Below are 25,045 nucleotides of genomic sequence, written 5' to 3'. Positions count from 1 at the left end.
TACTCCAAACATGATGTCATTTTACAAATACAGTTCGCTTTATTTATATTATTAATAGATTGGATAATTAATACAAGGTACTATTTATTAATAGGGTATTATCCTACTAGTCAAATTCAATACTTTTTGCGTCAAATAGCATACTTATTACGCAAAAAATAGCAAGAAAAATTAAATAAATAACTATATCGTCAAATGAATGAATGAAAATACGATTATTTTGGGATATTTTATTATATTGAAAAATCTAAATAATTTATTTTTAACCTAGGAAACTACCCAATTATTTGCTGTTTGCCCAGGCTTCGTATGAGTGCTGTTTTCACTTGATTTTGCGATTTTTCTTTAATAACGGACTAAAAGAGGATTATCTTATTTGGTGCAGCCGTTCCTAAGTTTTGCGCTTACTTATCATTCATTCAGTTCAGCTATTTATCATTCATAGAATTCATTTCGTTATGATTAACATAAAAATAATATTTAAGTAATAAGTAATGTTTATTATTTATCTACTAATTGCAATGGTTTATGTTTGAGTAATTTTATTACAATTTACATTTATTTACATCAATTTACAGTAAGTAATTGCAATAATTTATTGGTTTTATGCAAACGCTAACGTTTTCCTGTTGTTGTTAATTTTTAATAGGTAGTTAAATACTGAGAAAATTAAATAAAAGTAAATCTATTTGTGATTAAAATGTTTTAAAGTAGTAATAGGAAAACATTTTGACAATATAAACAGATCTTACCTACTACTACTAGCGCCACCTGGTGGCCAAAAAAGGTAGCTCTCATTAGTCATATCTACGTCTGTGTTTATGGTTATATCGATACGCGTGTTTACTCTGAATTATTGATGGTTACATGCGTTTCAATCGTCATTGTCACAAATTAGACACAACATTACCTCGCTTCGTCTCAACAACTCCATCTGACCTTACAGAACGTAAGCCAGTTACTAATTTTTGTTGCGTCTGGCTTTTTGGGGATAAAGCTAGGGAGTTCGGCAGTTTGTCTCACTAAAACCACCCCAGTGGCTCGTCGATGCAAACCTACAGATTGTTATACAACAGAGACCTATTTAAGTTTTTTTCCCCAAAAATCCCATTATTTCTCCCGCCTTGGGCGAGGCGAGAAAGAGTGTCAGACTGTTACGGACTAAAAACACCGCGTTCCTCCAGCTTTTTGAGTCAGAGCCGCGGTAACCCGTTAGCCAGTCCGCAGTTGTGTTTAGAATATTAGAACATTATTTTCTAACAAATCCATTTCACTTGATTCCAGATGCGCTGCTCGCCGACCTTCAGAACTCTATCAACCCTGGCGCCCGTGTAGGCAGTCCAGGCGGTAGGAGTTCTCCTGGAGGAAGAACTGCGTCTCCTGGAAGGACCAGCTCTCCACTTGGCAGAGGCAGTTCCCCTGGTCGCCTGAGCTCACCAGGCGGCAGTCTGAACTCGCCCTCTTCCACTGGATATGGCTCAATAAATGGATCTAGGAATATATCTTCGGATTACACTAAGCCTGCTTCGGTGAGTGACAATTTAATGCTAGAAGATTTATACGTTGTTAAGTTTGTCATGGTTTTAAGATACGTAGGATGATAGGTTGAATACCCAAAAAGCCAAAATCATTACAATTACTGTACCCTTAGTACGAGTTTGCTTTGCGTTTAAAGTAATCGAAACGAGAGCGCGTTTGGCGTTCTGATTGGTTGGTCCACTCGCACCGGCCAATCAGAGCACCGAAAGCGCTCTCGGTCCGTTTTCGTTCAACGTAAAGCAAACTCGTACTAAGGGTACTGACTGCAAAAAAATCTAGTTACAAACTTAGTATACTTAAACAAAGTAGGTAATGAAATTCCCAAGTAAAGATACATCCTTATTTAATGACTGTAAACTAGCCTCGTCAATATACCTAACTCGTACTTATAAAACAACAAATTGCAGTGAATCAAGTTAAAAGCCGTCAACGTCTGCCACATAGTCTAAAGTATTATGGCGACCATGCCCGACTGACCCAAATTTTATTTGTAGACTACGGAATACATCCCTCGTTTATTTCGTAATAGTTTACAAACACATTATGCGTCTAAACTACTTATCACTGGCCCATTTCATTGGTCGAGTACGACTACCAAGCAATGGGTCTTAAAACACTAGAGATGTGCTATGTTACGGTACTGTGGATGCATTTGACTGTCACCAATCATATTAATTGGTACACATTAATAGCTTAAGCACTGGTGGAAACGGACTAAGCTAAGCTATTTTTTATAATATGGAAAGATGCGTGGTATGGATGCGTGCTATGGATGGCTTCCCTACTATCGATACGTTGCATACTCGAATTGCATATCTTTCTCGCAAAACTACATAGCTTAATATCAGTGAAAACAGCCACAAAATTTCACAGCTTAGCTATTACATCTTCTTAGCATAGCTACATAGAACATCTCTGGTGGAAAAGCACCCTTAAAACAGATTCCCGGATCGAGTAAAGCATTGCTGAGACTTTTCATTTATTACTTAAAACTCTCAATGTTTACCACAGAGTCTGGTTCACTCCTTATAACACGGGACTTGACAAGACTCATAATAATTGATGAAAGGGCAAGTAGACTGCGCTTTACTCTTTTAATTTGTTCTTTTAATTGGCGTTATGTTTATGCTAAATGTAGTTAACTAAATTAATGTTTAATTTGCTAAATAAACAATAATGTATATGATAGAAAGATAGTACCTATGTGACGATAAGCCATTGTCTAGAATTCTAGACTACATTTACTCACGTTTGATAACTTGGTTGATAGCAAACGCCCAATTATAAATAGGTATTAAAAAGTAATCAACAATTTTCTTCTGAGGTAAGCAAGCAGCTTGTAAAAGGCATCTTTTTGCATCTTACTGCCGTCCCTGTGCCTATTATGTCATAATATTCTAACCATAGGTACTTATTTCCAAGTCGAAACATGAAATATTGTATTTTCCGATAAATACAATACATACATTACATATTAAATAGTATTAAATTCTTGGAATGTAGTCATCCAAGGATTCAAATGACTTGATGAGTTACAATGTCGTGTAGTTACCAATTACTCATGATGACTTTTGAAATATACATATAAATTGTTATATTTCATATTTATGTATTTAATTTATATAATTTAAATAGAATTTATGTAAGAAAACTATAAAGCAACGTCAATGTCTTTATTTTCAGTTCTTTGAGGAAAACTGAATTAATTTAGTATTGGATAAACACCACTAATAAGTTTATAATTAATTGTTTATTATTCATCAAAATTGGTGCAAGAATTTAGAAATTAAAGTACAACAAACAAACAAAGCAATTATATAGTTTGTCGCACATTTCTGCTCATGACTATGAAATGCTATAAGCCCCTAGAGTAACTTGAAATTAGTCGAGTTACTTCGTTTATAAAACTAATCGCTTTACTCAGTGTCATGTAATGGTAAATTAATCCAGTCCTTAGCAATTGTTAACGGCACAAAATCTTTACTAAGGAATAGTTTATGTAATCATTCATAGTTAGCCATAGTCAGACAAAAAAGGGTCAATTTAATTATTTCCATTACTTAATAAAATTAACGTTATCAAGAGAGTTATTATATAATATGTATTATGCATTTATTGTGATGCATAGTTTGACCTACAAACACTGGCCTAGTGCGCTAGAGTCAAGAACAAATTCTTGGAGTCCTCGCGTTTATATTATGTTCATTTTATATTGATAACGTTGGTTTACCTTGGTTTAGTATTTATTTTCCTTTTAATAATGCTTTGTGCTGTTACCAGTAGTTTTAAAATGATCAGAAAATGTAATTGTTTTCATTTGTCCATTGTTTATTCAAGGAATTTCAATATGCTATTTATTCTCGTAAACTCTTTGGTTGTTTTCAGTAAAGTTTTGGAAAAAACGTGGGTTATTACACTGTCTCTTAGTTATAATGAAATTGATAACTATGACTTGAAGTTTCTATGAATTATTGGAGTCTCCTATGTGGCTTAGTTTTTAAAGTCCTCGATAAATGTACTCAGAAACCACTATCTATTTGCTAGTATTAGTTCATTTCAATTTACTGCATAACCTTTGTATATTTTTATTATTCTTTAAACTAGAGCTAATCTTAGTTCTTTGAACATTGTAGTTATGACACAGATGACCTTACTAGCCAATGTTGTGGTTAGCGTCAGAAACTCGTCAATCATGACTCATATGAACATTATGAAGAGTCTGAAGATAAAACCATTTTATGTTCCTTCCTAAGGCACATCAAGATACCCCAAACTATGAAAATATAGATTTTATACTTTATTACAAAACCATACAGTCGAAAATCAATTAAAGCTAGACGTATTGGAGTAGCTTTAGCTTGATGTACTGGCCTAAGTTAATAAATGTTTTGCATACTTGCGTTTATGTGTGAATATACTAAATCACCGTTTTACGGCATTTAATACATTATTTTTCCTTTTTATTATTTGTCTGCAAGTTTAAATCAGCGCCATCTAGATTCGGTCGACTAAAATACTGAGTGCTCTCCATTTGAAATGTTTCCAAGATTTGAGAGAATTAATGTAGATGTCGTTACTAGAACTTTTATTTAGTTTTGTCGTAGAATGGTTTCTCTTTGTTTGTCTTTATTCATAGTACTTTAATGGATCTTTGTTTATATTTTGAGCATCAAAAAATAGATCGAATGTCGATACTAAACTTTGCTAACAATGAACCTCATCACTTTTCACAAGAAAAAAGCCATATCCATATCCAATGGGATGAAAAATCATTAAATACTACAATTTCAAAACGGACTTTTCTCCAGCTAATACAAAAACACGAAAAATATTTCTAGAACAATCATCAAGCAGAGTTAACGAGGTACGGATGTTTGTTTACAACGAATGCACAAACTAGTGGAAATAAATTCAAATAAAGATACATAGTAATAAAAACTTGCTAGTTTCCGTCAAAATGATCGTAAATCATATCCACTGGGTACATCTTCCATTTATTTTGTGTTGCTAACAAGAGTCTTGTGTTTTCGTGCAGAATTCCGCCATCTTTGCCAAAATCTGTGTTTGTATTTCATGCTATTTGTATTGTTTGCTTACAATTTGTTGGAGCAAATTGATTAAAAACTCGTTTGGCATGGGGTTTACTTTGTTACACATAGTTACCTACATACCAGGGCCTCGTTAGATCGAAAACTGCCAAGTGCCAAATACTACTGTCGCTGACGTGGATATAGAATTTTCCTTCCTTCCTTCCTTCCTCCCTTAGGAGATTTTTCCTTCTAATTTCTACGGTGTTTTCCCAGAGGTGTGCTATCCTACGTTACTGTGGATGCGTTTGGCTCCCAACAATCATATTCATTGGTACACATAGCTTAGCACTGTTGGAAATGGACTCAGCTAACCTTACTATCGATACATCGCATACTCGAGCTGCGCATCTTCTTCGCACAATTACTTAGTGTCAGTGGTAACGGTCACATAGTTTCACAGCTTAGCTATTACATCTTCGTGGCCTAATTACATAGCACATCTCTTGTGGAAAAGCATCCTTACGGTGGCATCACTCCGGAGCTGCGGACAACCTAGCGGGTTTACCGGGGCTCCGGCTCGACGGGCAGGAGTAGGAACGGGGTGGTTTTTAGTCAGTAAGAGTCTGACACTCCCTATCGCCTCGCCCAAGGCGGGAGAAGTCATTGGATGATTTTCCACCCTAAAAAAAAAAAAAAAAAAAACGGTGGCATCACTATAAGTTATATATTGCTATAAAAATAAGCATTACCTTATCTTATTGTAGGTATTTTAAGTCGTTGCAATTAAACAGAGAATGCTTTCTATTTATTACGAGATACTACACGTGTATAGTTCGCCAGCTGTTTCACATGTCGAACGCAGCAGTTGATGTTTTGAATGACAAGAATTGCAATCAGTGTGCCAAGCCATTAACCCACTGTGTGTGATGTCAACTAAAGATATTTAGTTTAATTGAGGTATTCAATAAACGGTCTACTGATTAGGTATACTAAACTTTTATTACATAAAAAATAATAAATGATAAGGATATAAAATCGATAAAGAAACAAAACATACCATTAAACATCTATATATTAATACGTGATGCAAAAACTTTCGGAACCTTTTTACAAAAATTGCGCGGACGTAGGAGCATAAAATTTGGTACACTTATAGTTTATGTGTAGGAGAAGTGAAAAATGCTAATATTTTTCAAAAATAATACTTATAAAGTACATTAAATCAATAAATAAAACATTACACACACTACCATGCATAGCATCATATTTGACAAAATGACAAAATTAACAGACATTGCTATGATATTCTCACGTCTCATATGGAAAGAGGTTTCTCATTGAAGGAGGTTTGGTTATTCATGATCCGCCGGAATATATTAATTTGAATTTCACAAAACTAATAGCAATTTGTTAAATAAAAATTATCCTTGAACTTATGGAAAGTGGTATTGTAAATTAAATCGTATATGGTCGAATTTCGACCACTAGGCGACCACTAGTACCTTTAATTGTGTACCATCAACCATACTTGTGTTTTATAAATAACTAGCAAACCAGGCGAACTCCGTTTCGCCACCAATGATTTTCCCTGTTTTCTGGTTTTTTTCTTGAATTTTTCCAGATTTTTTTTTTGCTATAAACCTCATGGGGCCCCAAAGCTTTCCAACGAATGTAAAACCGTGGAAATCGGTTCGTGCGTTCTGGAGTTATAGCGTCAGGAAGGAAAACCCGACTTATTTTTATATAATAGATTATGCCAAATCAAACTTATAGCAGCTACTTACCCTACGAGTACTATTAAACAGTGCCCTTTTAATTGTACAGTTAAATCGTAAGATGTGTAGAGCAAACAGTTGAAACTTTTCAGTTTTAGCTGGAATCGAATCCAGAGTCGATAAAACTGAATAGTTAAAACTGCACAGTTAAATATTAGAGTATGTAGGCTGTACGTCTGTACAGTTAAATCGTACGGTAAGGCATACCTTACTAACTAATGCATACAACATATAGTATGCTGTTTGAAAAATACCAATAAGTAGGAGAAGAATATAATAATGAAGATTCAAGATATATGAAATCTGTCTATACATATAGGTCTCTAAAGAACCTCAGAAACCTCAGAATCCAACATAACTTCTAAGTACCCGTAGCCAACACAAACCCAATAATAAATCATTTTGTCTACAGCCAACCTACCAGAACACGGCATCCCTTCACGAAAAAGTGCATCCAGTGAAGTACAACACAACACAAGCCAGCTATGGTAACCATAATGCGTACAATGCAGGACAGCCTGCGTACAACACTGCCCAGCCTGCGTACGGCAGGACAGCCTCGGACAGGAGTGGACGAGGACACCTCACTGAGCTGGACACCCTACTCGATGACCTGAGCAATGCCAGATATGGGAACTATGTGGACAAGACTACGTCGTATGAGAGGAATGGTAAGCATTTGATTGATATTATTATATGGCTTTGGGGTAAAACAATAAGCTACAGCATTATTTTAATAGTCAAAGTCGCAAGCAGTTTCAATTAATCCTTAATTAGGCACTTTTGAAACGTCAAATTGAATTCTCCGTCAGTCTGTCTGTCAGTGAAGCTAGGCGCTCGTTCCAAAGTGTAGCTTCGAATGGAGAAGAACGAGTCGAGAGAGAATAGGCACTGGAACGGCACTAACGCCTAAACGCTGCGCACTGGCAGATTCTTGGTCGAGTCAATTACGCAGAATTTGCTTACGTACCTATAATATTATGTGTAAACCCCCTAGCAATTACTAACTATACGTTTTGCGAAAAGTTGTAAGCTACACTTATTCAATACAGGTAAACTACCTTTAATTTATGACGAGTTACCTTTTTTTCGTCATGGCCGCAATATATTCTGCCGCAACCAGAGATTTGCATTACACAGGTATATTAAAACGAAACTCATTTTAATATACCAAAGTTTCTAGTCAATCCTCATAATAAACAGCTGCTCCTAAAAAATAACTCTTCACCTAATAAAATATTATATGAAGCAAATAATTGCCATCAACTCATCTCGCGTCAACTTCACTTTGATGTAATCATGTCGGATTAGAACCACACATCACTGCCACTTAACGAAAAAAATGAAAACATGATATTAATATTAGTCAAATGAGACGAGCGTGTGATCAATTTAGGGGCGTGTCGTGGCGGAATAAATAATATTAAAGAAAAACCTTGGCCCAAATCAAGGAAGACTAATTGCATGTTGATGTCTCGAGAAGTATTAAAAGCTACCCTTAGTACGAGTTCGCTTTACGTTGAATTAAAACAAAACGACAGCGCATTCGACGCTCTGATTGGCTGGTGCGAATTTAACCTGAAAGCGCTACTGTAGGACGGCTTTCCTTAAGAACCGTTACGACGTCACCATCGTCATCAACAGCTCGTGATAGCTTTGTAATAATATAAGTGTCTATTTTCATCGTAGATCGTAAACAATTTCTCTCCTTTTTAATTATTTTCCATATTTACTTCTAGGTCACACCCAAGTCTCCTTCAATAAACACAATCTTCCTTGGACTTGGACAATTTCCATCCACATTGTTGCTACCAAATATTAACGAGCTAAAATATGGAAGTAACGAAAGATGTATCCCCTAAAAACATAACATAGGTGACATTGCTCTACAATTAAACCACAAGAAAAGTTTGCCAAAGTCTGGACTCCATCTAAATATAAAAGCTATTAGCAAAATCACTTGAAGAATTTGTCATAACTAATTAAATTTATAATAAGCTCCAAAATACTCCAAAAGTTATCAAAAGCAATTTGTTAGTCCCAAAGTTGAGATAGTTATGATTTATTAAATACTCTAGTAATTCGTGGCTCGTGTAGGATGCAAAGATTATTTCGTGTGCGTTGCAACGCTTCATTAATGATAACCTTAGGGAGTAGGGAGCATTTGGGTAATCCATTAGTTTTCGGTTCTGGAGTCAACTAACGAAATCTTAATTCTTTGATCATCAATGTAGAAAAAACGTACTTCTTCGAGATTAAAAGATACTTGAACTCGTATGCTGTTGAGTTTCTAGATTAAAGCACCGACAGCTTTTAGGGTGAAATGGTCCTCATCATTCCTAACATCCCTATAATTTACTTTAAGACGTAACTTACAACGATACCAATATAGACGAAACCTTTTCACAGTACCATACATCAACAAATTCATCGGAATACAGTAATAAATAGTATGTTTATCGCTGTAAGTAATAGCCAAATGTCTACACCAAGGCCAGAGCTCGTCCCATCAGAAATAGAACACCGTTCCAGATTGTTTTGCTTGCAAACTTGCGTTACCAGCTCCAAATGATCACGTTTCTCTTTTGATTTCTTAATAATATCTGTTATTGCGATGTTTATGTCGTATATTATTATCTTTTGTGTTATTATGACTTCATTTTAATTTATTTGCAGAAAGGTTTTCGTGTATAAATCTTGTTGTACGATCTGGAATAACAATTTGTGTTGGATAGTGTAAATTTATTTTAGTGCAAACTTATACAACACGTGTCGTTCTGTCTGTCTGATTTTACTTCGACCATTTGTTTCTCTTTAAAGTCTCTTTGCCTTAAAACTACACCCGTAATGATCTATCAATCATGTGAGTGCTTCTTGAAGTGATCTTTTTGAAGTCTTTAAAGTTATGCTCCTCATGAATCTGTCCAGAATGGTCACGCTGGTATTTAAAGCTAATTATCTAATTAGTGCACTACATCTTCGATTCAATAAACTCTAATTACTCTCTCGTTAACGACATTTGGCATCGATCTGACACTTTTATTTAGACATTTGGATCCCTTATGATACAAAACAATATTTAATAGGAAGCACTAAGATTGAGTTGATGTTTGGCGGAACGTCTAGAAATGTAGACTGCATTCACATGTTTTAAGAAACTACGTGTTGCCATCTCCGCGCCTCCACAAATCTAAAAATACTTCATCGGTGCATTTTATACACTTTCTCGCTCTTCACTATCATAAATCCTTCAGTCGTTGCAAATTAGATATCTGTTTGGATCACTATAATGTTTTTAAGATTCCTATTTATTTAGTAACCGACTTTTGGCTACGATTTCTTCTTCATTTACTGTTTCTAAGTTTCATAGCATCATTCTTACACCTTAACCTTTCTCATTTAATTTCATCTTTAAGAAATATTTAAAATCATTTTCAAAACTATGTAGTTGTCTTCAAAACTATATCTCTACAACTTCCCATAACATCCATGACTTTGATCTTTGAGACAGGTACAAAAGTAACGCACTCATCTCGTTTTCATCACCTCATCTGTCATCTTTATCTCCGTAAGCTTTAAATCATATTTAGACTCACCATTTAGCATTCCGTCTACAACTACCTGAATATTTTCTTCTAATCTAACGTTCAGTAATAAATAGCCAATCTAAGATATTTATTTACTAGTCGGCTAACCTCAATCGATTAATCTATTTGTACAACCAATTGATCTTTAGGGTCAATCGTTCTGAGTTCAACATCGGGGTTTTATGGGTTATTAATTTTGTTTATACTAGTTAATTCCTCGTGCATTTCTTCCTGTGGATTAATAGTACCTTTATTCTTTATGTTGATTCCGGTCACATCAGGTCAATCAGTATGCCTTATCTCATTTTCAATTGGTGTAGCCTTTTCATTAAAATGTATACAGCTTAATTCATCTTCACAAGTTTTCGCGTGTGTATCAAAGAAAATAAACATCTGTTAAATTGCCGGAGTGCGTTTATTCGTAATATTTAAATGTGGAGAATATTAGACGCCAAACGTACTGGCAGCTGACAACTGTTCCACAAGGGCCTGCTCTTGGCATTGGACGGTTTCGTCAAGAACACTCCACGTCCCACCTGTCACGTCCCTTTTCCAAAACAAAACAAACGTTTTTAAATACATTTAAATTACATTGAAGATTATTATATCCTGTTTATTTTTGTGTTATATTTCTCGTAAACGACTGTACTTACTATATTTCTGAAAAACGCTTTGACCCGTAATAGGAAGAAAACTTTCTTTTACTTATATATTTTTTAGAGTTGATAATAAGTTTTCAATTTAAGGTTTATACTAAAAGGATTATGGCTACTGGGAGATAATGTTATAATTATACGGAAATTAGAAAAAAATATCGTATCACGTACTTATGTATGTATATCTAGAGTATCAAGTATGTCAAGTTTGTAGAGAAAGAATAAATGTTTATTCTTATTATTATTTAAAACTTATAGATATTCCACAACGAGTAAATACAGCAACTTTCGGTGTATACCTAACCAAAACTTTGTTTTCAAATGTAAGCTTATGAAAATTTTATGTTAACATGTCGTAAACTGCTGAAATTAGTGTTAACATCGTTTGTAAAGCATAAACGTTTCGTTCCAAATGTTAATGAACCTAGAAATACTGCTTCTAATGACGATTCCGATGCCAAAACCGTGTGTACTTTGTAAGTACAATTAGCAAGGTTTCTGTGAACGTAAATAATAGTCGTGCAATATATTTCAAGTTTGTCGTGTTGGTATTGAAATATTTGAAGAGGGCAAGTTTCTATCAAGGATATTTATATATAGTCTCGCCCTGTGAATTAATCTTTCGTCGGGTTGAAGAAAAATGTTTTAAGATAGGTCTCAGACGTTTTGTTAATTATTTTTAGACATGGACTGTTGATAATCTCTGACTGTACGACTACTGACGTAGGCATCCCACAGTAAGCAAGGATTTTGATAAATTCCATTATAATGATACTTCTTAACGCGAGCAAAGCTGCGAGCAAAACCTAGCATAACCTAGTCTGGTGGAAGTAACAACGCACAATTAAGGAGCAAACGGGTATCGAATTGATCCGCTATCAAAATTTTATACATTAACTGCATACAGTGGAAAAATTTATACGATTTTATCATGAGATAATATTATAGAGTCATTAGGCTCTAAAGAAACAAGCGCAAATGAATAGCTATACTTTAGCTTATTATTCTTCCAACAGAATCACTATTATCGCGAGATTATGTTGATATTAACATTCCAATTCTGCCTAAGCTTATAGCCGAGAATTCCTAGGACTTAGTCAGTATTCCTAGTATTCCGAGCTATTTCTATTCCAATGTATATTTATCTCTGTAACTCGCATAAAGTAATCGATTAACGGCTGGAACAAACGTTTGTATTTACGATTTCAGTTAGACATGACCGTGAAATGCGTAGAATGCGTAACATGAAACTTTTAATTCAAAGACTTGGTTTTATCGTATAGTTTCCTGTGCTTAGCATTCTTTTGAAGAACATTTTTAACTACTGGTATTTGTAAATGGAAAATGATGCAAGGCTTTAATGAAATTTCCCTCAAAAGACTAATTACCTAACTACACTACTGTAGTTGTAGCTGAATGGGATTCGTGCCAATTTTTTCTCTGGTTATTTGTTTCCTCTTATGTAAGAATAGGAGACAATCTACAGGTGCAGATGGAATATAAAACATAACTACATAGGTTTATTTAGGACATTGCCCTAACAAGGAATCTCAATACAGAAGAATCCGTTTATTATGACTCCGCCTATATTGACCAACCGGTTATTATAACGTAATTGCATGACGAAGTTTGGTTTTCATATAAAATTCTTTATAAAAAAGTCGGATATAATGACTTCCCTTACAGTGACATGCCGCTTTATATGACCCATTTTTAATAAATTATGTCCGGTTATAATGACCGGCACGATTCTTTACCTTCAATAATGTTCGTTAATTCCCGACGACGTTCGGCACGTGCCTAGTTTTTGTTTTGAATCTCAGTGAGTCCACATTGTCCACAGCAATATTGAAAATGACAATTTGACTATAGCTATGTCTTCTATACACAATAGTGTAAGAGTCTGTTTTTACAATAAAATGAAGAAACAAAAGCAGACAAAAATTACAGATTACTTACAATAAAAAATACACTTGTATGTGTTATTATAATAATCTGCTGATTACGTGCACTTTTGATTTTGATTTAATATGGTCTTACACATATGCAAATATACTATGTTTCTGTATTAAAATACTGAATACATACATATTTACATAAAAAAGATTTTCATTTATACATAACGCTTTGTATGACGTCCGCTTATTATGACGTGTTTGTCAATTCCTTTCGATGTCATTATAAACGGACTCTACTGTAATATCTTTACGGCGTGTTCTAACAACCTATCTTTTCAAAATCGGTGTCGTAGTAGTGTCAGAGTTCTATCTTATTGTCTAGTAAGCAAACCTATAGCTTTACCTACATAAGTCCGTGTCTCATATGTATTGGTTTTGTTCCAGTAACGGATGGTTACGCCCGCACCAATGGCACAGCCAGCCCGGCCTCCTCCCGGCCCACGGTGGACTCGCTCCTGGACCAGCTCAGCGCAGACCTGCCTAATGGGTGAGTACCATTCATAATTGCTTTCCACATATTTCCAAATTCTGCAAGTCCTGTACCCTTAGCACGAGTTTGCTTTACGTTTAAAGTAATCGAAACGAGAGCGTGCTCGGCGCTCTGATTGGTCGGCTCAAATAAACCAACCAATCAAAGCGCCGAACGCGCTCTCGATTCGTTTTCGTTTAACGTAAGGCAAACTCGTGCTAAAGGTACTGATGACTAGAGACGATTGTTCTATAGTGCTGTATTAGATTACAGTTGTATTATCTAGTTAGTATTAATGAGCGAGCTATTATTGCTTATCATTCTGTGGTTGTAATTTGGATTCTGATTAAGCAGCGCTGCAATTTCATTGTTTGTATGTAATAATACTGACTTTTCTCAAATTGTATGAAATGATAAAGGAAGAAATCTTATCAGTAAAACGAAACATGGACATTACACATAAAGAAAAAGTAAAGTATGACATAGTAAAACAGGAATTAACAACATTAATGAGTACCCTCGCAGTACTTCAGTTATTCCGACAAAATCTCCTTCCATCCATCCGCGCACAGTTTACTTATTGGATTAGAATCCAAGAAACCATTGAGCGCGGCCATAGTTCGAGGAATTAAGTTAAAGCAGAAAATATATTTGGTAATAAGAATAGAGTGAGAAAATATTTGTCCTACAACACTACGTCCTTGGTTCGCCCTCACCCACACACCCAGGTTCCTTAAAATGTTCACACCTGTTATATTATCTGTGGAAGACATATAGACAATTTATAACCAACGTGTGGGTTCCCACGTTCTGTTTCACTATAAAAATAATTTATTTCGTTGAAAAATAGACCGTTGTGACAAACAGCTTTACGGCAAATATCGTGTTTCAAATTACTATGATTAAGTAGATAATAACCAATTTCTGTACTATTGTTGTAAAAGGTAAATATGGGACTTGACTGTGTGTTTATTTGCATTTCATTGAATAGAAACTCTTTTATTTTTTAATTAGATTGATTAGGAAAATCACTTCTTTTTTACTTTATAATTTATTTTATTAGCTGAACAAATTGGCTTTAAGCCCAGTCGTATTAAGCGACAGAAATCTATCTTTTTCACAATAATAATGTAATTGTCTTCACATTAAAAATTATAGTATTAATAATACGCAATAATAAAGCCATTACACAATGTAACAGCAAGAACTTTACGAAATTATTTCGGTCGTTGACACACCCATTACTTTCCCGCCATTTCATAGAACGTCAAACAACATTTAAACTGGCCAAAAGTCAACAAGGAGTTTTAAGAAAAAAGTTTTCATTTGAAGAGTATAGACTACAAGTGACACCTTTTTGTCTATGGAAAAATAACTGATGCCAGAATTTGTTGCGATCGTAAAAAATATTTAGTAGAGTTGCCAAGTACTTAATATAAATTCGCATAAAAGGGAGATTATTGTTGCGTATATTAAAATCGTATTTAAATAATGGTTTACTTTGATGTGTTTAAACTAACGGGCACATTATCTAGCTACAAATAATAATAGATTTAGCTATGTAAACACTGCTAGAAATAGAAAGAACGAAGTTTAATTCAATTCGGAAATGACTTTAAAATAAAATACGAAATTGTTATCTAGTCTTCAGTCCCGTTGTAATGGCCGCAAGTGTGTGGTTTTTGGTTACCGGCTACGATAAAGTAGTATTTAAAGAATGTGAAAAGTTAAAAGCGTTTTTATATTTTCTAAATGCCATGCATGTTTTGAAATATTCATCATTGTATTCATCATCTATGTAATTTTAAATGATTGTAGATGGTTATTTACATCAAATAAGTAAATAATAAGCTATGTATATAAATGAAAAGGAATCATTAAAATTCATTACTTATTTAACTTTTTATTTCATCAACATTCAAACGCTTATCCGTCATCGAAACTCATCTCAGTCTATAGATAATATTAAAACATTATAATTATAGTCTTTGCATCGCTACTTTGTTCAAATACAATTCTGTTTAATCCCATAATCTCCTTAATATTTCCACTTTGTCATCAGCCAAACACAAACAGCGTTTAGTTTCAAACACAACAATAATATGTGCATACAAATAGCCAGTATGTCAAAATATCTAATAAGAAATGACGTCTGCGATAGCATTGCCAATTTCTACTGATATTATAAAGAGGGAACGAGGAAAGATTTACTTCTTTGTTTATTTGTTACTTATTTGATCTTCAATTTAATTATTTTTTATGATATAAGCCGGTAAACGAGCTGACGGATCACCTAATGGTAAGCAATCGCCGCCGCCCATGGACACCCGAAACACCAGAGGCGTTACAAGTGCGTTGCTGGCCTTTTGGGGGTTAGGAATTTAAGGGTTGTTGGGGAATTGAGAAGATTGGGAAGAGGGGTAATTGGGCCTCCGGTAACCTCACTCACACAACGAAACACAACACAAGCATTGTTTCACGTCGGTTTTCTGTGAAGCCGTGGTATAACTCCGGTCGAGCCGGCCCATTCGTGCCGAAGCATGGCTCTCCCACGCTTATGTTCCCATTAATCTCATATGTTCAACTTTTGATCTGCTTTGTTGTTTTCAAAACCGTCTTTCCTAATGACAATGACCTTGTATCTTAAAACAGAAACGTACCGAAATAAAACTCATGTGATCTTTAATTGCAAATCGATTCATTAACAGTAACTAATCGATTCGACACAGCTGTTGTTTGTCGGTAATTTAATTAGGCATTACTATTATCATTATTTTAGAACTATTGGCAATCGCAAAGTAATTGTACAGGAAGTTTCATGTGCGACAAATAATGAACTCTATGCAGTTTATTTGCAAAGGTATTAGGATTATTTTCCCTTAGCAAAAAGCTAGACAGAAGATTAAGAAGAGTAATTGTATGTGCGAACAATATTTATTAGCTTTCACGAAAACTATGTTTTAGAGTGTTCTAATACGTGTACGCTATTATTTTAAAAGATAAAGGTTCTTAGAGATTGGTTATTTTCGTTTAGTCCACTTTCGGACCCTCGGCCCCTAAAAAAAGATTTGCTCATTGGTGTCAACTCGGACCCTAAACATGTCCATACGGCCCCCTGGGGCCGAAAGTGGATTTTCATAGAACAGACATAGAAACCGTGTCCACTCTCGTCCCCTAGTTAGATAACAAAACAGTCGTCTACAAAAGTTTTTAAGTCACTGTTAACACACCGCCAATATAATGTCCCGTTTTTAAACTTTTCTTGATATGATATTAAAGTCCATCTATAAGCAGTACACGTCCTCCTCTCTGAGAATTTAAAAACTCTAAATGTACCCTACAATCACTCGTACTTGGTAGGTGCCACATATTTGATATCCGAACTTGTGCATGCGTCAATCACTTAATAACTACTAAAACGCAAATAATCTATGAAGTAAAACCACATACAAATTATATGTAGGGTATTTTTAATAAATAGTATGGAACTAGAGGGTAGACAGATAATAATTTTTGTAGCAATTGTACTTGAGGGGCCGAGATGAAACTAAAATTTCCCTGAAAATAAAAATCCACACTCGGACCTCGGGGGACGAGATGACACCCTAGTTGGGGGTCGAGTGGAAACTAAAAAAAGATTTGCTCATTGGTGTCAACTCGGACCCTAAACATGTCCACTTTCGGCCCCCGGGGGCCGAAAGTGGATTTTCATAGAACAGACATAGAAACCGTGTCCACTCTCGTCCCCTAATTAGGTAACAAAAATTTGGTACAGTCGTCTACAAAAGTTTTTAAGTCACTGTTAACACACCGCCAATATAATGTCCCGTTTTTAAACTTTTCTTGATATGATATTAAAGTCCATCTATAAGCAGTACACGTCCTCCTCTCTGAGAATTTAAAAACTCTAAATGTACCCTACAATCACTCGTACTTGGTAGGTGCCACATATTTGATATCCGAACTTGTGCATGCGTCAATCACTTAATAACTACTAAAACGCAAATAATCTATGAAGTAAAACCACATACAAATTATATGTAGGGTATTTTTAATAAAAAGTATGAAACTAGAGGGTAGACAGATAATAATTTTTATAGCAACTGTACTTGAGGGGCCGATATGAAACTAAAATTTCCCTGAAAATAAAAATCCACACTCGGACCTCGGGGGACGAGATGACATCCTAGTTGGGGGTCGAGTGGAAACTTAAATTATGGGGGCCGAGGGTCCGAAAGTGGACTAAACGGTTATTTCGTTTGAATGTTCCTGCATGAAATTTTGTATACTACATTGCAAAAATATAAGAATTAGAAAATAACACCACATACACATAAAGTCTTCTTTCCTGAGAATTTCGTGTAATATGAACTATCTGAATTATTGATTGGAAAAATGTATCAGAGAAATTGTAAACATGTATTTTTTTTAAATAACGAATGAAGTTTCTTTCTCGTTCTTCTCCATTCGAAGCTACACTTTGGAACGCCTAGCTTCACTGACGGACAGACTGAATAATTTGACTTTGACCCTGAAACGACTAAATTCATAGTAAGAGTAGTCTTTAATTGATATATTAAAGTTTTATAACAAGAGGTGGTGTGTGAATCAGTGTAAAACTATGCCTGTAACATATATCTTTCAATCTAAAGTTTAAACTAACTAAAGTCTGCCAAGATTAACGTAATTGTACTTTTAACTAAATCGCCACAGCTTCATGAAACCGGACATTCCGCTTTCATGACGATTTGATCTTATTTTTCGGCTGTCGTTGTGCACTGTCTCATTTGTAAGATGATCTGATCTGAAAATACATAACATCTTCAATGAGCTTGATAGAATTTGTAAGTACGAGAAAATAAATTCCCAATAAAAATACTCTCAGTCATCCTATGTTCCTATACCTATGTATTTTTGTCACCCCTGCAAAACAAGAAGGGTTCATCATTTCAAAACACATATGTGTTAAAAAATAAGAGTTTTCCTATACGGAACCTCAAGAAATATCGTGACGAGATAGTGTATCGGTCCGTGGGCCGTCGACTGGGCCGTGTGAAAACTGCTACCTATTTTTGTAACGGCCGCAGAAATAGTACGAGTGACGTCACCACCACTGTTTTGTTATTATAAGCGCCCCTTTACTGTGGCCACACTCAACAACATCCTGAGAGACGGTTGTGTTTCTCTCAAATTGAAGAGTTGTGTAGATAATTGAGTTTGATAAATTGATAGAAAGGTGCAATGTTTTGTTGAATAAGCATTTGTTAGTTCATCACTGGCCTTTCCGCCCACTTCTATCCAAACTGATGGACAAGGGTATCTATCTACATTTGTGTTATAAGTCCCATGTAATAGGGGGACACCCGCCAATGATCTCGATTTTCGACCACTGCCAGGCACTTTGCGTCACTCATCGTCACTCCATCTAGCTGGAGGGATGCCCTATAGCTACCTACTACATTACACAGAACATCAAATTCACAACGTGCTGAGCATTTAAATACTTAAAGCACTCAAATATATATTTCCTTCTTTAAAATTGTACCTTCCCACCTGATAGGCAGACCTCAGATCTCTTTAAATATAGCAGTACCTGTAAAGCGAACCAGATGCAAGTTACCAACCGTATCGACCATAATTACACTGAGTAGAGTTTCAGTATAAACAAAAAGCAAATCTTTTCATATTTACAAAACTATTGTAAACTACAAAATTCCAACAGTCAAAATATTGAAATGCGCGAAATTATTTGTATTCCACTGTTTCGTGTGCAGTGGTCTTAAAATAATAAAACAATACATAGAATTCCGTCAAAACGTACTAGATTTACTACTTTGGGAGTAGACCATTTTATTCGTACGAGTATATTATATACCAGTGCACGTAGTTGAGGAGTTTTGGTGCGAAATCTCAAAAACCTCAAAACTTCTGGTCTGGAAATCTTCAGCATTATTTTCATTTACACTAAAATTCAAGAGTTATGCCTCGTTGGTCGAGTGGTCGCAATTGCGACTGGCCGGGCAAGGGGTCTCTGGTTCGATTCGTGGTTCAGGCAAAGAACAGGTGGGTATATTTCGGATTTTCGAAAATTTCTCAGTAGTAGCAAGGAGTGTGGAATTTTTCTCGGTGTATGGCAATAGGCTAACCTTCTATTACATGTGACTTACAATACAAATAGTGCAATTATATACCTTATAATACAAATAGTGCAAAGTGGATGTATACATACATAGTACAGTCTCTCTCACGTCTGCCTACTCCTTCGGGTATAAAAAGGCGAGACGTTACGTTACGTCGTTACAATAATTATGATGTTAGTCGTGTCTGTTATTAAGCTCCAGTCACTTCACAAGTTGACCTAATTTCGAGACAGTTATTGATTACAGTTCTACTCTCGAACTATATGGGTCAAAAGAAGTCTTTCAAAAATAAAATTTTAGGTCAAATATTAGAAAAGCAAAATTGTAGGAAGTATCTTTATAGATTTCAAGGCTTTTATCGGCTGATATCCGCTACAGTTTAATGTTATTTATCGTAGCCCTATCACAACTAGTATAAGATACCGACGTGTATTTTTTCAAGCAATATCTCATCATCGCAGTTTGGCAGCGGTCCACGATATCCGTTGAACTGAATTATTTTTATATAATCGACCGATATACTGTGATCCAGTGCGGCGTAATAAATATATTATTATGTAGAATTGAAAAATACGTTGACATTGAAATCGAATGTTATACAATAAACACTTTTTTTTCTCTGGAGTTACAACACAAATATGCAAGCGATATCAATGTTTCGTCTGGGCCATAGCCAAAGATATTGGTAACATAGGATTCTATGTTAGCCACATTGAGCACAGAGAAGTTTAGAACTCCTAATAAGCTTTTAGAACAACTACATCATACCAGCATTAGAAATCATGATATAATCCAGACTTAGTAAAATGAAACGCGATTCAATAACTCACGGTTTAGGTAATTGAACTTCAAATGGATGTTTTAATCTATATTGCGTAGTAATTCGCATTGCAAGTCAATGCTCTGCAATTGTTGCCCTAATGCATTACCTATAGCAAATTATGAGTTATTGCGTATTTGGTGCTGAGTTAACAATGAGCAGCTTTTAATTGCAAAATGTCTACCATGCTATCGAAGCAGTGGATCGCCAATCTCAATAAATTCGTGATCAGGAATATTAGGTAGTTGTGTGCATCTGTATTTTTAAGGGATAGGTAGGCAACGCACTTGTGACTCCTCTGGTGTTGCGGGTGTCCATGGGCGGTGCTGATCGCTTACCATCAGGTGATCCGTATGCTCGTTTGCCCCTATTCCGACAGCCAGTAGTAGGCCAGAAAACCAATAGACAGATCGCGGTAAGCGATTAATGCACGTCAGCACCAGTAAACCAGAGTATTTACAGACGCGTTGCCATTTTTGTATATGCTGTATTTAAAATATCAATTACAGAATCATTTAAGTCAAAATCCAATATACCTATAACACTAAAAAAAACATGGTTGAAACTGAAAGCGAAACGCCAATAAAATGTACATTATTGTAAATACAAGAGCTATATAAATGTCACAGCAGATATATTTTATGATAGGAACGCTTGTTGTCTAGTACTAGGTACAAATCATCTGCAGGTCGTATATTTTGCGGGCGACTGAAGTATTGCACTATGGATTAGAATCCGCCCTGACATTGATGTCATAATATGGCATTTTAATTAGCTTGCCAGAATTGATGCATTACTGCTCTATAGAAATCGAGGTTGGGGTTATTCTAAAGGTTCATATTTGGTTGCGAAGGATTTCTATTAAAATGTTCATTACTGCTCTTGGGATCGAGGTTCGAGGTAGTGAAGGCTTATATTTGGTTGCGAGGATTTCTATTAAAATGTTCAGCATAATTGGAGAAGTATTGGTCTTTCTCAGAGTTTAGTTTTAGTTGCTGTTGTTCGGTAACCCATAAAAAAATACTTGGAAAATAAAAATAAGGTACTAAGAATGATGTGTATCATTAAATTACTATATTTCACATTCAGTAGACATATGTATGTGAACAAATTGGCACCAGTCATTCTTTCCTCAGTATATCAATTCCAGACAACTCATAGATTCAAAACTTTGAACCTACACTACATACGTACCTAACAAACAGTTTGACATTTAACACATTACTATCCACACGGGTATAAATCAAAATTTCTTCAAAAACCCAACAAAGGTTGACAATGTAAAATAATTGTTTTTGGCATGGTCGAGCGACTCTTGCGCACGTTTCCGCTGGCTAATTAGTATTTATGTGCTAACGGACGGTAATCGCACCTGCCGCTGAGTTTCTACGAGTACCAAATGTATGTGTTGTATTATTTACTAGAACGTATTAGTTTGGGACAGAGGCGGGCTTGGAAAATGGCCCTTGCCCAGTTCTTCTTCAAAGGGATGAATTAGGAATCAAACGATCAAAGAATCGATCTTGACTCTTGATTACAAGGAGTTAAATTAAACTTTCAGTATATCCAATTGTATTTTAATGAAACGAAAGAAGTATGTAAGATTCGTAGCAATTGGCGTTGTCTCTTCCTACGCTTATAGGAGACAGGCGTGTGGTTATGTATGTATTTTAAACACGCTATGTGTTTAACATACGCATAACCCAGTTAAACGGAAAAGCGATCTTTTATCATTTCATCAAGAATGTACATCTTGTGTCGAATAAATATACACTATTTTGTCCATCTTTCTCGATAAGAAAACTGTCGATGCATGGATGACTATTTTTTATGTATTATTTCTAGTTGAATGCAACTAGAGTAAGTACAATTAGTTGAAACTGTTCATTCACTTAGATCTCGACTGAAATGTTTGTAAACGCTCACTGACGGGTTAAAAGCCCTCGATTATTCTGGATTTAGTGCTACTTAGAGCTATGACGAGGTCATGTCCATCAGTTGATGATGATAATATAGTGAAATCAAGAAAAAAATGCAATCTAACATGTATGACTGACAATAATTTGTAAACCAGGAAAATGTGGGATCCACTTATCTCGTCAGTGAAAACGAGAAAAGTTGAGTTTCCTACTATTTATGAATAGATTCAGTTCTGTACCCTTAGTACGAGTTTGCTTTGAGTTGAATGAAAACGAAACGAGCCGCGTTCGGCGCCGTGATTGGCCGGCGCGAATTAACCAACCAATCAAGAGTCCCGAAAGCGCTCTCGTTTAACGTAAAACAAACTTGTACTAAGGCCTCTGAAGAAAGCAATCCATATTTACATTTAATATCTTTCAAATCAGTCCCTGCACAAGCCATAGTAACAAATGTACACAACCGTGGCACACATCATCTACAGAATAAATAATCGTTTTGGAAGGACAATCGGCTATTTAGGGAATTAAGACGCAATGCATTCGCAAGCCAACCTAATAGGTCTTTACATACTCGTACTGGAGTAATTTATAACTAGTTTCTGTAAACACACGCGTGACATGTCCACCAATCACGAGTGGCGACCATGCAGGGCGTGGCGTCACAACAATAAATAGATTTAAATTAAATTTCACCATGATCGAGTGAATATAATTAATTTATTGGTGACGCGGCTGAAAAGCTATTAATTAAAACTACTGGTAATAAAAGTACTGAATAAAATGTGTTTTGATATGATATTTCTAAACCCATCCCGTCTGTCATTCCTTTAAATCCCTTAGCTACCAGAAGGAGGCAGAGGCTCATAAACCGTATACAAAGCCGCAGTTAGGGTGCTTTTCCACCAGAGATATGCTATGTAGCTATGCTACGAAGACATAATAGCAAAGCTGTGAAACTATGTGACCGTTTCTACTAATACTTAGCTATGTAGCTGTGCGAGGAAGATACGCAGCTCGAGTATACGATGTATAGATAGTAGGGAAGTCATCCATTACAGTGTCTTTCCATATGAAAACAGCTAAGCTGAGTCCATTTCCACCAGTGCTATGCTATGTGTACCAATGAATATGATTGGTGGAAGTCAAACGCATCCGCAGCACATTTCTGATGGAAAAGCACCATTATTCACACTCAACACCTTGAAGACATATCCTCACATAAAAACTAACCATAATCATTTCTCTTGTCACCAGCCGCGCCTCAACATCTCCCGTTCCCCCGCCATCACAGGGAGGCACTCTCCCCAGACCAGGGACCAAGCAGGTGACCGTGACAGTCCAGGAGACAGTGGTGGAACCAGCGCAGTCCCAGCAACAACCACCACCGACCGTCTCGACTGTGCGTCATCATCACCACGCCTCCAACGCTACTAAAGAACTTGATGATCTGATGGCTTCGCTCTCTGATTTCAAAGTAAGTGGAAACCATAATAACATGAGGAACACATGGTGATTTGTATGCAACTCGTAGTCTTAACTTTTTGGGTTGAAACTTGAAATCGATGTTGCTATTAAGAAGAGAAGAATATCCAAAGTGACTAGATGTCTCTGTACCTAAGCAAAAATATCTAAGTCAGACTTGTGCAAAATATGTATTGAGATAACAAGATCTTCTGCCATACATATATTTTAACAGAAGTAGCTATTACAACAGCATTTACACGTTCTTTGTAGCCGTAAATTACAATAATCATAATGAATTATGTGTTACGTTGACGCAAATTCACAAAGATGTAACGTATTTACTCCAAACTCCAAAAGCTGTTAGGACAGAGGGCTTTTGATCTCTTACACATGGTCGTAAATTTAATGTAATATCATTTATGTTTCATCTTCGTCTTCCTAAACACTAGAACAATTTGGTTCATCCCTGAACCCAACCTTTTTGGTTAAGCAATGACCCAAATTTAAATGTCCCCAAGATGTACATCTTCGTCTAATTGTTAATGATAATTGTTGAACATGTGGCATTAATTGCAATTTGTGTACAAATTACAGCGCAGTACAAGGTCACTTGTAAAATAAAGGATAGTTGATTATCACTTCAGCTGCCAAAAAGATATCGGAGCTGCACGCGACGCAATAACCGCCGTTACACCATTGTTTATACCCTCCCCTGTTATCACAGCATTTTTCATTCATGAAAGCGTATTTACTGAATAAACTTTGAATTTATAATTTAGTGGATCGTTCCGGCTGAGTTTACGATTCGTTGCTGTAGTAATACGAAGTGATTGTGAGTCATCTCCACCCTAAGGTCCAATATCGGTCGGCATCTGTCACGGCCACCTCGGCACACTGCACTACAGCAGTCTCCTCTTTTCCGTTTATTATAATATTTACAACTCGCCTTTCTTGGTCCACGGCTATTTCCAGCCGCGCTAGAAGCCGTTCCTCCAGCGCTCGGCTCGTCTCCCTCGCACTCGCGCACCGCCCGTCGTCTAAAGATAGTTCCCAGCATTACATCACAGGCGTGGTGGGGGCGCGAGCTTATAATATTAGAGTACATAGACAAACATTTCACTCGGACGGCATTCGCTCCAATCCACCACGAACGGCCGGGTTTACTTCTGTACGTTGGGATCGCGATAC

The 25,045-nt window shown here is 35.9% G+C and overlaps 1 protein-coding gene across 5 annotated transcripts in view; it reads left to right on the top strand.

The window, feature by feature from the left end:
* The window catches only part of LOC118267284 (paxillin), a 71,324-nt gene that overhangs the window by 36,413 nt on the left and 9,866 nt on the right, over positions 1-25,045 (top strand). For 2 of the 5 annotated variants that reach the window (XM_050703040.1, XM_035581196.2), the window contains exons 2-5: positions 1,285-1,529; positions 7,257-7,515; positions 13,430-13,532; positions 23,648-23,867. In XM_050703040.1, the coding sequence (XP_050558997.1) occupies positions 1,285-1,529; positions 7,257-7,515; positions 13,430-13,532; positions 23,648-23,867 (827 nt within the window). Of the gene's footprint in view, positions 1-1,284; positions 1,530-7,256; positions 7,516-13,429; positions 13,533-23,647; positions 23,868-24,859; positions 25,026-25,045 lie in introns of those variants that run through there. The other 3 variants (XM_035581197.2, XM_035581198.2, XM_035581199.2) reach the window with 3 other exon arrangements.

This window comes from Spodoptera frugiperda, chromosome 23 (assembly GCF_023101765.2).
Source record: "Spodoptera frugiperda isolate SF20-4 chromosome 23, AGI-APGP_CSIRO_Sfru_2.0, whole genome shotgun sequence".
NCBI lineage: Eukaryota > Metazoa > Arthropoda > Insecta > Lepidoptera > Noctuidae > Spodoptera > Spodoptera frugiperda.
Note: the sequence above shows the minus strand (reverse complement) of the source record. Positions and strands in the feature narration are given on the sequence as shown.